General features: G+C 39.6%; 2 protein-coding genes and 1 long non-coding RNA gene across 38 annotated transcripts in view; 2 read left to right on the top strand and 1 right to left on the bottom strand.

Annotated features, from left to right (window-relative positions):
- Positions 1-12,491, top strand: part of LOC127378353 (T-box transcription factor TBX19) — a 15,366-nt gene extending 2,875 nt beyond the window's left edge. For 8 of the 33 annotated variants that reach the window (XM_051427084.1, XM_051427078.1, XM_051427076.1 and 5 more), the window contains 9 exons: positions 1-1,500; positions 4,975-5,251; positions 7,442-7,576; positions 7,675-7,736; positions 8,226-8,284; positions 9,202-9,360; positions 9,823-9,973; positions 10,056-11,780; positions 11,907-12,244. The exon at positions 1-1,500 is cut by the window's left edge. In XM_051427084.1, the coding sequence (XP_051283044.1) occupies positions 1,193-1,500; positions 4,975-5,251; positions 7,442-7,576; positions 7,675-7,736; positions 8,226-8,284; positions 9,202-9,360; positions 9,823-9,973; positions 10,056-10,221 (1,317 nt within the window). In that variant the 5' untranslated portion in view covers positions 1-1,192 and the 3' untranslated portion in view covers positions 10,222-11,780; positions 11,907-12,244. Of the gene's footprint in view, positions 1,501-4,974; positions 5,252-7,441; positions 7,577-7,674; positions 7,737-8,225; positions 8,285-9,201; positions 9,361-9,822; positions 9,974-10,055; positions 11,877-11,906 lie in introns of all 33 variants that reach the window. The other 25 variants (XM_051427069.1, XM_051427068.1, XM_051427072.1 and 22 more) reach the window with 25 other exon arrangements.
- LOC127378356 (uncharacterized) lies at positions 11,681-12,482 on the bottom strand. 4 transcript variants are annotated; one of them, XR_007887999.1, is made up of 6 exons: positions 12,381-12,478; positions 12,221-12,316; positions 12,061-12,156; positions 11,933-12,028; positions 11,807-11,870; positions 11,681-11,742 (listed from the first exon to the last, which is right to left on the bottom strand). It is a non-coding gene; the product is annotated as an uncharacterized LOC127378356 (long non-coding RNA). The 4 variants fall into 4 exon arrangements; XR_007887998.1 differs by having other exon boundaries at positions 11,682-11,742; positions 11,965-12,028; XR_007887997.1 differs by lacking the exon at positions 11,681-11,742 and having other exon boundaries at positions 11,777-11,870; positions 12,381-12,482.
- A 1,412-nt stretch (positions 12,492-13,903) lies between the features above and the next one.
- pcid2 (PCI domain containing 2) overlaps positions 13,904-15,000 on the top strand; it is a 7,767-nt gene continuing 6,670 nt past the window's right edge. Inside the window, exon 1 of the mRNA XM_051427033.1 lies at positions 13,904-14,002. The gene's annotated coding sequence lies outside the window, so the exon portion shown is untranslated. The remainder of the gene's footprint in view (positions 14,003-15,000) is intronic.

Raw genomic sequence — 15,000 nt, 5'->3', positions numbered from 1 at the left:
CTCAGGTGAGTTTATCTCTTTCTTTCATTCATTCACTAAAGAACCTGTGGAATCACTTTAAAGTTCATTAATGTGAGGATTAAAACAGGATACATTGTTTTTCATTCGTTCATATTTCTGTGTTTTATGTTTTAATTAAATACACATTTTAATTTTGATTGTATTTCTTTTTGTATTTGAATTAATAATAAGTTGACTCTTTCATGTGGTTAACCATCAGTTCATCCACAGAAGTGAAATCCTCCCTCCACCTCCAGGACACCATAATTAAGTCATTATTTAATTAGAATAAACAGAAATTAACGGCATGATATTTATTAACGCATCCCCTCACACACACATTGATTTAATAATATAATCAGTAGAAGTAACAGAAATGTGCTTATACCAGAAGAAATTTAGTCAGAAATACAAAAATGAAAAACAATTTAATCCTTAAAGAAGATTAATTTAAAGATAATTGAATTAATTAAATTAAAGATAAACTGATGAAATGTACCCGAGCCCTTATTGTTCCTACCAATCGTTATTGTCTGTAGGTTTTATAATAACATTTGACATTTTGCCTCATAAATTCTCAATAAACAAAAATGTCCAAATGAATTAAAAAGGTGTTTTTGAATGTTGTAAAAATAAAGTAACATTTGTCCCAGTAAATGAATCAGTGCTTATAATAACATTAATATTAAAGGGAAACTACAGGATTCAATAAATGATGTAATAAAGGAAACAGCTCCACATTATAAAGAGAATAATAAAGGATTCATCATCAAATGTGTTTTAATAGAAAACTGTAGAGAAGTGTAAATATACACAGAGGAGTCAGGAAAGGAAGGAAACAGTTTGTTTAAAGGTTCATTGGAGGTATTTTAAATAAAGTTTGTCTGATTCAGTTTATTCTGATGACGTCTAGAGCGGAGTGAAAGCTTCGATTTACGGCGTCTAAAATGACTGAAACAATGTCAGCAGGAGCTCACAGAGAGCTGAGCGCTGAGCAAGAAGAACAAGAAATTTAAATTCTGCTGGAAATCACCAAAGTTATTTTTTGGGGGGATTTATAAAGAATGAGCGTACAGGTTTACTGAGCTCACAGGAGACAGTCAGTGAGTCAGGGATTAAAATAAAAGACTAGTTTATCAACCTAAAGTTTATTTGAGGTTCAGAACAAGGTGCTTCTGTCTGACTGTAGTAAATGTGTCTTTCTCTGTGTGTCCAGATGAAGGTGGAGGGGCTACAGGAGGACGGGGAGTCTGGTTCTGTGTCCTCAGCAGACCGGGCCGCCACCGCCGCCGCTCGCACCGGCGGGACGGCGGGGTGCAGCCCTGGGTCGGCCGAGCGCTGCATGTCCCGGCTGCTGAGTGCGGTGGAGAGCGAGCTTCAGGCCGGCCGGGAGAAGGGCGACCCGACGGAGAGGGAGCTTAGGGTGACGCTGGAGGACGCCGAGCTGTGGAGGAAGTTTCAGCACATCACCAACGAGATGATCGTCACCAAGAATGGACGGTAATCTGAGTCTCTTTGTTCCTGATACCAGACTACATCTATTGTTTGATTCAGGGGTCTCAACCACGCTGCACATCCACACAGGTGTTTCCACTGAGCGCAGTGTGGGAGGAGCGGCGGTGAGCAGCTGCTCTCAGGTGTGACCCTGCAGAGGTTAAATCCCTGACTGCCCCCCCCCTCCGATTCACAGCCTCGTCCACCAGTTATTGATCAGTGTCAGCCATCCATCCAGACTAACACTACATGTTTCCTTTCTGAAACCTTAAAACATCGTCATCCAGTGAGCGTCTCAGTGTCAGTAAAGGAGCTCACACACAGAACAGGAAGAAGAAGATGTTAAACAAAATGAGTGTAAAATAAGAAGAATGAGTCACCTGACAAAGCTTTCTAACAACACTAAGACCATCATGAAGATTTACACAGAAACTATAAATAACAGTTAAATAATTCAAATATTTTACAGAGTTTAGTAGAGTATGATGTGATTGATTGGTTGGATTAATGAGGTAGCTTTTATATGTGGAACCAGTGCTGATTTTCCTTCAGATCCTCTGCACTTCTCCCTGCAGTGAGAAAAGGACACAGGTCTTAAAGTAAATCCTAAAGCTCTTAGGAAGCCGTTCAGGAGTCGTGCTGTGGTTGTCGCTGTGCGTTGGTTTTCGTTGTGCTGTGGTTGTCGTTGTGCTGTGGTTGTCGTTGTGCTGTGGTTGTCGTCGTGCGTTGGTTGTCGTTGTGCTGTGGTTGTCGTTGTGCTGTGGTTGTCGTTGTGCGTTGGTTGTCGTTGTGCGTTGGTTGTCGTTGTGCTGTGGTTGTCGTTGTGCGTTGGTTGTCGTTGTGCTGTGGTTGTCGTTGTGCGTTGGTTGTCGTTGTGCTGTGGTTGTCGTTGTGCGTTGGTTGTCGTTGTGCGTTGGTTGTCGTTGTGCTGTGGTTGTCGTTGTGCTGTGGTTGTCGTTGTGCGTTGGTTGTCGTTGTGCTGTGGTTGTCGTTGTGCTGTGGTTGTCGTTGTGCGTTGGTTGTCGTTGTGCTGTGGTTGTCGTTGTGCGGTGGTTGTCGTTGTGCGGTGGTTGTCGTTGTGCTGTGGTTGTCGTTGTGCTGTGGTTGTCGTTGTGCTGTGGTTGTCGTTGTGCGGTGGTTGTCGTTGTGCGTTGGTTGTCGTTGTGCTGTGGTTGTCGTTGTGCTGTGGTTGTCGTTGTGCGTTGGTTGTCGTGCTGTGGTTGTCGTTGTGCGTTGGTTGTCGTTGTGCGTTGGTTGTCGTTGTGCTGTGGTTGTCGTTGTGCTGTGGTTGTCGTTGTGCTGTGGTTGTCGTTGTGCTGTGGTTGTCGTTGTGCGTTGGTTGTCGTTGTGCTGTGGTTGTCGTTGTGCGTTGGTTGTCGTTGTGTTTTTGCGTTGGTTGTCGTTGTGCTGTGGTTGTCGTTGTGCTTTGGTTGTCGTTGTGCTGTGGTTGTCGTTGTGCTGTGGTTGTCGTTGTGCGTTGGTTGTCGTTGTGCGTTGGTTGTCGTTGGTTGTCGTTGTGCTGTGGTTGTCGTTGTGCTGTGGTTGTCGTTGTGCGTTGGTTGTCGTTGTGCTGTGGCTGTCGTTGTGCGTTGGTTGTCGTTGTGTTGGTTGTGCGTTGGTTGTCGTTGTGCTGTTGGTTGTTCGTTGGTTGTCGTCGTGCTGTGGTTGTCGTCGTGCGTTGGTTGTCGTCGTGCTGTGGTTGTCGTCGTGCGTTGGTTGTCGTCGTGCTGTGGTTGTCGTCGTGCGGTGGTTGTCGTCGTGCTGTGGTTGTCGTCGTGCGGTGGTTGTCGTTGTGCGTTGGTTGTCGTTGTGCTGTGGTTGTCGTCGTGCTGTGAACGCTCCCTGCACAGTGTTTCACATTAATCGTTACCTGTTGCTCTGGGAATATTTTCTCTCAGGAAAGCGACTTTGCTGCGACTCCAGATCAGCGTTCCTGTTGACCGGGGTTATTCATTAGCGTGGATAGCAGCCGTTAACGTGGCCCGTGTGTGTCTGTGTGCTTTTTGCCGAGCCGAGGCGGGTCGCCCTGTCGCGCCCCGCGGTGGGAAAACACTCCATTTACACCTGCTGAACGCCACTTCAACTGCTGTTACTGATGGAGAGCCGTCTGTCTGTCTCTCTGAGGCTTTAGACGCACAAGGCCTTTACTTTTACTCTCACTGCTCTCACACAGGGAAATGCTCTGATGGTGGCGGTCGCTCTGCTCTGTCTCTAATAAACAAACACCACAAAGATCCTCTGAACACACAGACGGGGAGGATAAAGAGACACAGGTCAACAGAATAATGTAACTAATAATTACTAATGAACTTAGTAATAATATTAAAAAATAACAATTGTTGTCTCCTCCTGATTTGAGATCAGTCTATAATGGATGGAAACAGGATTATATTGATGGACAACGATCGAACTCGTGCAGCTCGTGAAGATAAAATGTTTCCAGACTCTTTAAAATCAATAAACTATAATCAGTTTGGATTTATAAGAAATGAAATGAGCACAGACGCAGTCCTGAGGACATTAATGCTCTGGTGCACCCACTATATCTTCTGTATATTTCATATTCTATTGATCGATATCAATAACAGCTGATCAACTGATCAATGAACCCAAACAGTGAACTCAATCACTGCAGGATGTTTGATTATTTCCTGTGCATATTGATCAGAGATGAGTTTTCATTATCATTTTAACAATCAGACGGATTCTCTGTTTTCTGCTCATTGATCAGCTGATTGGTTCCTGATCCAGGACGAGGTTATTGATCAGAGACTGAAGCTCCGTCAGTGTCCACTGTGTTCTGGTTCAGTCTTCAATAATAAAAACAACACTTTCCTTTAGTGTGTGTGAGTCCTGAGTTACAGTCTGAGCTCAGAGAGAGGATTTTATGAAGAGGACAGACGTCCTTCCTCACAGAGCACTGGTGTTTTCCTGCTCTGCCGCTGCCTCCATCTGTCTGCCTGTCTGTCTGCCTGTCTGCCTGTCTGTTAGTCTGTCTGTATTTGAACACGTTAATGCGGATCCAGACTGACGTTAGCAGCTGTTAATGGAGGCGGCGGTGGAGCAGAAACTGCTGTTGTCTGTGAGGTAAAATGAGTGTGGTGTCTTTGGAGGGAGCGTCATTAAAGGTCTGACCGCGAGGTAAAGTGGACACAATATTCTAAATACAATAAAATAAATCCACAGAACAACTCACAAACACTTTATGATGGACAGATTGTCTTTAAAAGCTCCCTGTGGTTTCTCACGTTAGTCATTTAGAGAGTTTGTGGAGAACCACTTTGATTGACGTTTAGGATCAAATAACCAGATAAAAAGTGTAAATATGACCATAGATTATTCCTGATTATTGATTATTATATTGATTATTACTGCACCACTGACATTTTAGCTCACAGCTAAATAAAACTCCAACATTAACTTTGCTGTTGCATTGATAAATAAATATAAATATAATAATATTAGATTGTGTGTGTGCAGCCGAATGTTCCCGGTCCTGAAGGTCAGCGTGTCCGGTCTGGACCCGAGCTCCATGTACTCCTTCCTGCTGGACTTTGTGCCGGCCGATGGCTGCCGCTGGAAGTTCGTGAACGGGGAGTGGGTGGCGGCAGGCCGGGCGGAGGGCCGTGCCGAGGGGCGGGGCCACGGCGGCATCTACATCCACCCCGACTCGCCGAACTTCGGAGCGCACTGGATGAAGGCGGCGGTGACCTTCAACAAGGTCAAACTCACCAACAAGGTCAACGGAGGAGGACAGGTGACTTCATTTCTGTTATTTGTTTGTTTGTGTCGGTTTATTATTTATCTCGTGCTGCAACAGCTCAGTTTGTCCAGACCTGGAATGAGCCGCAAGGTGGCGCTGTAATTAAATACAATTTTGGAAAGGCCACGCCCCTCACACCCCCCACACCCCTCACAGCCTTGGTGAGTCTGATTGACTTGAAATTGGAGAACAAGTCCAGCTCAGTCAGCTCTACACTGAAGCCTCTTGGACCACTAAAGTCCACCATTTTTATTTTTTTTGCCGTCTCCTCCTAAAGTGAAATCTGAATCAACCCCAAACGGTTCACAGCGACGTCGGACTGAGTTTTCTATCATAAATCAGATTGGTCCAATAACATGGCCGCCGTCAATTAAAATATGGTCTCAAAGTGCGGGGCTGAGCCGTTAACTCGCCGTAACTCATTAACCATTGTCCAATCAGCATAAAACTTGGTAGATGTGTTCAGGCTGTGATTGGGAGGAGGTCTACCTGAGCTGTTTGAGCTCGACCAACAGGGGGCGCCACTAATGCGAAAATTTAACAAAATGAACTAAAATCTGAAGCTGAAATCCTGATTAAACTCTTTCTCTTTCTTTCATTCATTTCTATATTTCTTTGTCTGTTTGATCATTCTGTCCTTTTTCTTTCTTTCATTCATCATTTTTCTTTCTCCTCTGCATTTCCTTTCTTTTCTTCTTCTCTCCTTACTTTACCTACCCCTCTCACTCTTCTTCTTCTGTCCATTATCGGGCTCTCCATGTCAAGAGTGTCTCTTCCTCTCTCCTCTCTCCCCCCCCGTATTGTATTGGGAGTGGGCGAGAGACTACCGCCTCTAATTAGCCACTTCAGTCCCTCTCCTCGCTCACTTCACCTGCTCGCCCCCTCGTAACCACGGGAACGGGATAAACAGCTCTTAATTGGCCGGCGGCAGTTTAATGCACTTCCTGTCGAGAGCCCGTTCGCCACTCAGAGAGCCTTCACACACACACACACACACACACACACACACACACACACACACTTCCAGCACTACAAAATTGGCAATAATGTTGTTTATATTTACCCCATTATCCCTGTCCACACACACACACACACACACACACACACACACACAGTAATGCAGAGTTGGAACAGAGAGCTCGGCCATAATGAAATAATTGCTCAGCTTATTTGTACATTATGGTAATTATGTTTTTTACTGGGAAATTAATTTACCCATCATGCTTCAGATGGACGAGAGAGAGAGAGAGGTAAACTATATTCAAACACACACACACACACACACACACACACACACACTCCAGCTAATGTGGGCACTGCCAGGGTAAACACACACACACACACACACACACACACAGTGGCGGGGTCAGATGTGAAGCCAGCCTCTCAATCTGAATAGAAAACAGTTTGTTTTTGTGTGTTCGCCTGGAGAGCTCGGATTGGTTAATTGGGGCTCGTTAGTGAGGAGGAGGAGGAGGAGGTGGAGGAGGTGGAGGGGTTGATGGACGACAGATGGATAAAAGAGTGTTTGGGCCAAAAGACAAAGATGGCTCCACTCCATAAACTCTCCTGCAGACGGACGGACGGACACCTGGATCACAGTTTATGTTTTCCATTCATTCAGATATCAAACTTTACTTTTTGTTCTCTCTGCGGTAGAAAGTGACGAACTCTAACTGTAATTCCTTCAGTGTTCATGGTTCAGGAGGTTTCTACCGGGAGCCCAATGATCCACAGAGGTCTCCTCCTCTCCAACACAAACAGACCCGCTGATTAAAACCACTAAACACACTGAATAAAGCAGTTCCACCTTAAACACACTGAATAAAGCAGTTCCACCTTAACAATCACTGCTTCTCCCACGCTGTTGGACAGACAAAGGACGTCCCGGAGGGGCTGCGAGCCGAGCTGCTGCTAACGTTAGCTCAGCTTGTTTCTCTGATAACTTAAGATCCAGACGTCCGATGACTAAAATCCTTCATCGGGTTCAAATCTAGAGTTCAAAAGCACCAAGATCTAAACAGTGGATGGTAACAATGTGGCTTCACACTGGATAACTGTGGCTAAAGCTAACAGGTCCCAGGTTAAGATATAATAATAACAGACTGAATCCAGCATTGGAGTGGCGGACTCCGCCACCAACAGTGGCAGTTTGTGATGCATTGAACGGCTCTTTGTCTTTAGATCATGTTGAACTCTCTCCATAAGTACGAGCCTCAGCTCCACATTGTGTGTGTCGGCTCTCGACATCGTCTGGTCTCCAACGTTTCCTTCAAAGAGACGCAGTTCATCGCCGTCACCGCCTACCAGAACGAAGAGGTAGGCACACACAGGAGGCATTCTGTCCTTATCATATAGAATATTTAAAAGTTCACACTGAAGTTTTGGATGTTTTGTTCTGTGTGTTTTCTGTGCAGATCACAGCTCTGAAGATCAAATACAACCCGTTTGCTAAAGCCTTCCTGGACGCTAAAGAGAGGTACGCTGCTACATCATTACATCATGTTTAATGAGGAAAGTAGTTTAAAAACAGGCACACAAAGAGCAACAGATTACTGCTTACTGAGTACAGCTCAAAATCAGCCTGATCGGCCTGATCAGTGATCAATACTCCCATTATTAAAGCATCAATAATCTATAAAGATACAGTGTATACTGATCAATAATCAATAAAGGTACTTTTACGCTGTATTTGTAGTTGAGTGTGAAGCAGTCGGATGTTGGTCCGCAGACACTTAGCACTTAGCATTTCTCACCAGGATACCAGAGGAAGTTAGCATTAGCATGTGATTAGAGAGTCATTATCAGCTGCTCAGAGCGACACCGTCTCGCTCGTTTGGAGCAACGGTGTCAAGTGAGAGAGACACAGAAACCACACACACACACACACACACACACACACACACACACACACACACACACACACACACACACAGTGGTGTGATGGTGTTTGATTTATCCTCCTCAGGAACCCAGGCGGACGGGGCTTACCGGAGCCGTTGGAGAGTCGCACTGGGATTCAACCCTGTGAGTCATTTAATTTTTATTCCTCACACTGAATTTATCTGTACAGTAATTAACATTAATACAATATAAAACATAAATATATAAATACAATAAAAGACAATGTTTATAATTAGTATATTTATCTATTTAAACATACTAATTAAAAAAACAAATATTTATATTTAAAAAGAACAAAATGCAAAATTTGTTTTCTTGTAAAATATCTCATTTAATTGTGATGAAAACTTCTGTGTTTAAAAATAAAAACAGTAGAATATTCTCCAGGTTAAATAACATGGACACAAATATTAAATAATAATATATCTTACACCTATAACTGTAAAATATATTAATATATTAATATATGTTATTAATGTATATTAAATAATAATATATCTTACACATACAACTGTAAAATATATTAATATATGTTATTATTAATGTATATTAAATAATAATATATCTTACACATATAACTGTAAAATATATTAATATATGTTATTATTAATGTATATTAAATAATAATATATCTTACACATACAACTGTAAAATATATTATATATTAATATATGTTATTATGAATGTATATTAATTAGTATATAATATTACAGATATAACGAGCATCAGACGGAAAACTCTCCCAATATAAACTCTAACTGATGTTTCTCTCTGATTGTAAACCTTCCCATAGATTTAAATACATCCTTTCTTAATAATAACAATAACATTATTATTATTAATAATAATAATAACATTTTATAATAATAATAATAATACCACTGTAGCACCTGTTCAGTGTAATTAAATCTATTAACAAAATCTTCGATTCTGCTGTTTAATTAATAAATGATCAATTATATTGATGTTTAAAGATAAATACATATATCTTGTGTGTGTGTGTGTGTGTGTGTGTGTGTGTGTGTGTGTGTGTGTGTCAGGTTGGTCGCTGTGCTCGGCCGGAGGAGGCGGAGCTTTCCCGTATGGCAGCAGCCTCCCGCTGTCATCACATCATCACCACGGTTACAAGCACCACGGTTACCCCGGGCGACACACACCTTACCCCACCGCCTACCTGCCACACCGCTCGCACTCCTCAGGTGTGTGTGTGTGTGTGTGTGTGTGTGTGTGTGTGTGTGTGTGTTACATTTATATATAAAGTTTATGGATGTATTTCTTTTATAAATAATTAATTAATAATGTTTTCTTCAAAGATGAATGTAAAATATTAACATTACCATAAATATATTTACAATACATTTCCATTTGTATTATATATAAACACATTTATTTTATTTACAGTGTAAATATACAAACACTGACATACATTTATAAATAAACTTTAATTTTTATTATATATACAAGCTTTTATATAAAGTATGTAAACAAAACAATATAAATACAAACACTGACACTAACTATACTTTTATTTACTCTGTTTATATAATATATTATATATGAGATATATATATATATCATATATATTATAATATATAAATGGAGACAGGTGAAATGACTCACTGTAATGAATAAACAGGATTTATTACTTCCTGTTGTGTCAGTGTGTCTGTCTGAAGGTGTTCAGGTGTTATCAGACGGATGGAGCAGCTCCTCCCCTCGTCCGGCCTCCTCCTCCTCTTCCTCTTTGTCCTCCTCCACCTCCCTTCCCCTCGCCAGCAGTGCTCCTTCCTCGCAGCCTCCTCACAGCTCCAGGTGAGGCTCCGCCCACAGCCTTATATGGTAAACAAAGGTTTTATGAAATATAGTGAATGTAATGAGAAATGTCTGTGTTCAGTCAGTATCCCTGTCTGTGGACCGTCGGCTGCAGCGAGCTAAGTCCCTCCCACTCACCCTGCAGCGCTCTCCACGGACCAATCAGCAGCGAGAGCCTCATGCAGCCCCCCAGTCACGGCCGAGTGGGCGGGGCTGGATGGCCTCCTGGCCCCACCCACTCTTTCTGAGGAGGGACGTGATTGGCTAAATGGAAGTGAAGACTACCGGCTTCTAGAGTTTACTGCTACTGAGTGCTGCTAACCTACTGGTTTCTACTGGTTTCTACTGGTATTTACTGGTAGCTACTGGTTAATACTGGTTTTTTACTGGTTTTTACTGGTTTCTTCTGGTATTTACTGGTAGCTACTGGTATTTACTGGTTTCTACTGGTTTCTACTGGTAGCTACTGGTTTCTACTGGTTAATACTGTTTTTTTTACTGGTTTCTACTGGTTTCTTCTGGTATTTACTGGTAGATACTGGTAGCTACTGGTATTTACTGGTAGCTACTGGTTTCTACTGGTTAATACTGTTTTTTTACTGGTTTCTTCTGGTATTTACTGGTAGATACTGGTATTTACTGGTTTCTACTGGTTTCTACTGGTATTTACTGGTAGCTACTGGTTTCTACTGGTAGCTACTGGTTTCTACTGGTATTTACTGGTAGCTACTGGTTTCTACTGGTAGCTACTGGTTTCTACTGGTTACTACCGGTAGCTACTGGTTTCTACTGGTAGCTACTGCTTTCTACTGGTTTCTACTGGTAGCTACTAGTTTCTACTGATAGCTACTGGTTTCTACTGGTTTCTACTGGTAGCTACTAGTTTCTACTGATAGCTACTGGTAGCTACTGGTTTCTTCTGATAGCTACTGGTAGCTACTGGTATTTACTGGTAGCTACTGGTATTTACTGGTAGCTACTGGTATTTACTGGTGGCTACTGGTATTTACTGGTGTCTACTGGTATTTACTGCTTTACTGGTTTACTGGTAGCTACTGGTATTTACTGGTGGCTAATGGTATTTACTGGTGTCTACTGGTATTTACTGGTTTACTGGTATTTACTGGTAGCTACTGGTATTTACTGGTAGCTACTGATATTTACTGGTGTCTACTGGTATTTACTGGTGTCTACTGGTATTTACTGGTAGCTACTGGTATTTACTAGTAGCTACTGGTATTTTTACTGGTATTTACTGGTAGCTACTGGTATTTACTGGTGTCTACTGGTATTTACTGGTTTACTGGTATTAACTGGTAGCTACTGGTATTTACTAGTAGCTACTGGTATTTACTGGTGTCTACTGGTATTTACTGGTTTACTGGTATTTACTGGTGGCTAATGGTATTTACTTATTTACTGGTATTTACTGGTGTCTACTGGTATTTACTGTATTTACTGGCATTTACTGGTTTGCTGGTATTTACTGGTGGCTACTGGTATTTACTGGTTTGCTGGTATATACTTGTGGGTACTGGTATGTACTGCTAGTATGTACCAGTATTTATTTGTATGTACTGGTAGCCACAGGTGGTGGCAACTCATATCTACTGGTGGCTACTAGAAAAGTATTGTTGACTATTTGTATATGGAGTACTTTTAAACCGTGATGGACAATAATATGTGCAGGTGGCTACTCGTCAGTATTGGGGGCTACTTTTAGATGCTGGTGCCTACCTATAAGTACTGGTAACTTTACTGGTGCCTACCTATAAGTACTGGTAACTTTACTGGTGCCTACCTATAAGTACTGGTAACTTTACTGGTGACTACCTATAAGTACTGGTAACTTTACTGGTGACTACCTATAGGTACTGGTAACTTTACTGGTGCCTACCTATAAGTACTGGTACTTTACTGGTGACTACCTTAGGTACTGGTAACTTTACTGGTGCCTACCTATAAGTACTGGTAACTTTACTGGTGACTACCTATAAGTACTGGTAACTTTACTGGTGACTACCTATAGGTACTGGTAACTTTACTGGTGCCTACCTATAAGTACTGGTAACTTTACTGGTGCCTACCTATAAGTACTGGTAACTTTACTGGTGACTACCTATAGGTACTGGTAACTTTACTGGTGCCTACCTATAAGTACTGGTAACTTTACTGGTGACTACCTATAAGTACTGGTAACTTTACTGGTGACTACCTATAGGTACTGGTAACTTTACTGGTGACTACCTATAGGTACTGGTAACTTTACTGGTGCCTACCTATAAGTACTGGTAACTTTACTGGTGACTACCTATAGGTACTGGTAACTTTACTGGTGCCTACCTATAAGTACTGGTAACTTTACTGGTGCCTACCTATAGGTACTGGTAACTTTACTGGTGCCTACCATTATCTGCGAATGGTTACGCATTTCTAAGTCTTACTGTACATACTGGTAACCACTGGTGGCAACTTGTGTAAATACTGGTGTCTACTATTAAACACATGCTCCTTATAACTGGTTTTGGCTAATACTGTATGACATGTAGTCACATCTTATGATAGCTAATGTTATTAACATGCTAGCTAACTACATGGCTAATCTGCATCAATCGTTAGCTGGATAGTTCGGACGGATTCATTTTACAGGCTGTGTGACTTCATGTCAACATTAAAAAATATACTCATCTGTGATAAAATCACTTATTTTTAATGTTTCATTATATTTTGGGCGGACTTTGAGACAATATTGATTACTAATAATGATTTCATGTGTTCTTATTGAAAGATAACAGCTTTAATAATCAGGCAAATTGTAAATTTGGTTTAAATTGGAAAACAAAGAAAAGATGAAATTGTGTCATTTTAGTCAAGATACATTAGAAAATAACAATTATTTAATTTTCCAAAACATTTATATGTGCTTGCCAAAAATCTAAAATTAGCTCACTAATTGACATTGTTAGTTAGTTAGCGTTTTGCTAAGATTAGCTTTCACATGTAACTAACTTGTTCATTCACTAGTTAGTCAGCTTGTTACTTCCCATCTGTCTTTATTCCAACCTGTAAATATCTGTACAGTCCATCAGCTGTGGTTTCAGGTACAGGCAATGATATTTATTGATATTTATTGATATTTATTGATATTAAAGTAAAAAGGGAGAGTTTCCAATCACACTGACAAAGTAAAAAAAGAACACGTTTCCTGTCCAGTGTCGTCGATATTTCAGTTGCTGCGTGTTGTTTCGTTGTTGTTGTTGTTGTTTCTCAACTTCTGAAACAAAAGATAATTAAATTGTTCACCTTCATATCTTCTCTCTTCTTCTGCTCTCTCTCAATAAAGGTTTAAAGGAAAGTTTGCTTGTAATATTTAATTCTTCACCAGAAGAAGAAAGAGAGGAAACATATTTTTATCATTTATTTACAAAATGTCAGTCAATTTCCCCAAAAGAAATAATGATGAAAATACAAATCAATGTTATGGTAAATAAAATAGTACAATAGTCCTTTACTGTGAAACAAATGTGTATTGTTGTGTGTTTCTGTGTATTTGTGTACTATACGTTTATTCTTGTCTCCCTGAAACAAAGAAATAAAGAAAATCATTTTAATAAAGAGGAAACTATTTATTTCCTGTATTATTCTGACATAAAGTCACATATTGTGTTTTATTTGTACTTCCTAAATTAGAACTGCTACTACTATATCTCAGCTTTAGTATAAATTCAATCTTTCCATACATACACTCATTATTATTATTATCATTATTATTATTATTATTATTATTAGTGTTATAATCAAGTGTTGGGTTTAACTCATTTTATTTTTTTATTATTATATTTAATATATTTATTTGTCTAATATATAATTGAAACAAACTTTTAATTTGAAATATCTGACCTCTTATTCTGAAACACGACCGGAAAGCGACCTTACCAACCCGGAAGTTGTTTCCCTCGCCGTTCGCCAAACCAGTCGGAGTGAAGTCTTCCCGCGCGGCTTTACCTGGGTCAAAGAGTCACCTTACAGGTAAACATCAGTTTGTGTTTGTTTGTATTTGTTTGTATTTTGATTGAGATGAGTTTGTTTCCTGTCTGAAGCCTGAACGCATCTTTTTAACGTCAGTTTCTAACCGGAAGTCGTCCGTTGAGTTAGCATGCTAACGCTAGCTGCAACCTAATGCTTTAAAGTCTCATAAACTGAATATCTTTATTTATTGATCAGTAATGACGGTAATCAATCAATCAATCAATAATCATTAGTTGCAGGTGTATTTACTACTACTATAGTCTACAGTCTTTATATATAATCTGTATAATCTACAGTCTTTATATTGGTAATATAATATAATCTGTATAATCTACAGTCTTTATATTGGTAATATAATATAATCTGTATAATCTACAGTCTTTATATTGATAATATAATATAATCTGTATAATCTACAGTCTTTATATTGGTAATATAATATAATCTGTATAATCTACAGTCTTTATATTGATAATATAATATAATCTGTATAATCTACAGTCTTTATATTGATAATATAATATAATCTGTATAATCTACAGTCTTTATATTGGTAATATAATATAATCTGTATAATCTACAGTCTTTATATTGGTAATATAATATAATCTGTATAATCTACAGTCTTTATATTGGTGTATATAATATAATCTGTATAATCTACAGTCTTTATATTGGTGTATATAATATAATCTGTATAATCTACAGTCTTTATATTGGTAATATAATATAATCTGTTATAATCTACAGTCTTTATATTGATAATATAATATAATCTGTATAATCTACAGTCTTTATATTGATAATATAATATAATCTGTATAATCTACAGTCTTTATATTGGTAATATAATATAATCTGTATAATCTACAGTCTTTATATTGGTGTATATAATATAATCTGTATAATCTACAGTCTTTATATTGATAATATAATATAATCTGTATAATCTACAGTCTTTATATTGGTAATATAATATAATCTGTATAATCTACAGT

The sequence above is a fragment of the Dicentrarchus labrax genome, unplaced genomic scaffold, assembly GCF_905237075.1.
Source record: "Dicentrarchus labrax unplaced genomic scaffold, dlabrax2021, whole genome shotgun sequence".
Classification (NCBI taxonomy): domain Eukaryota; kingdom Metazoa; phylum Chordata; class Actinopteri; family Moronidae; genus Dicentrarchus; species Dicentrarchus labrax.
Note: the sequence above shows the minus strand (reverse complement) of the source record. Positions and strands in the feature narration are given on the sequence as shown.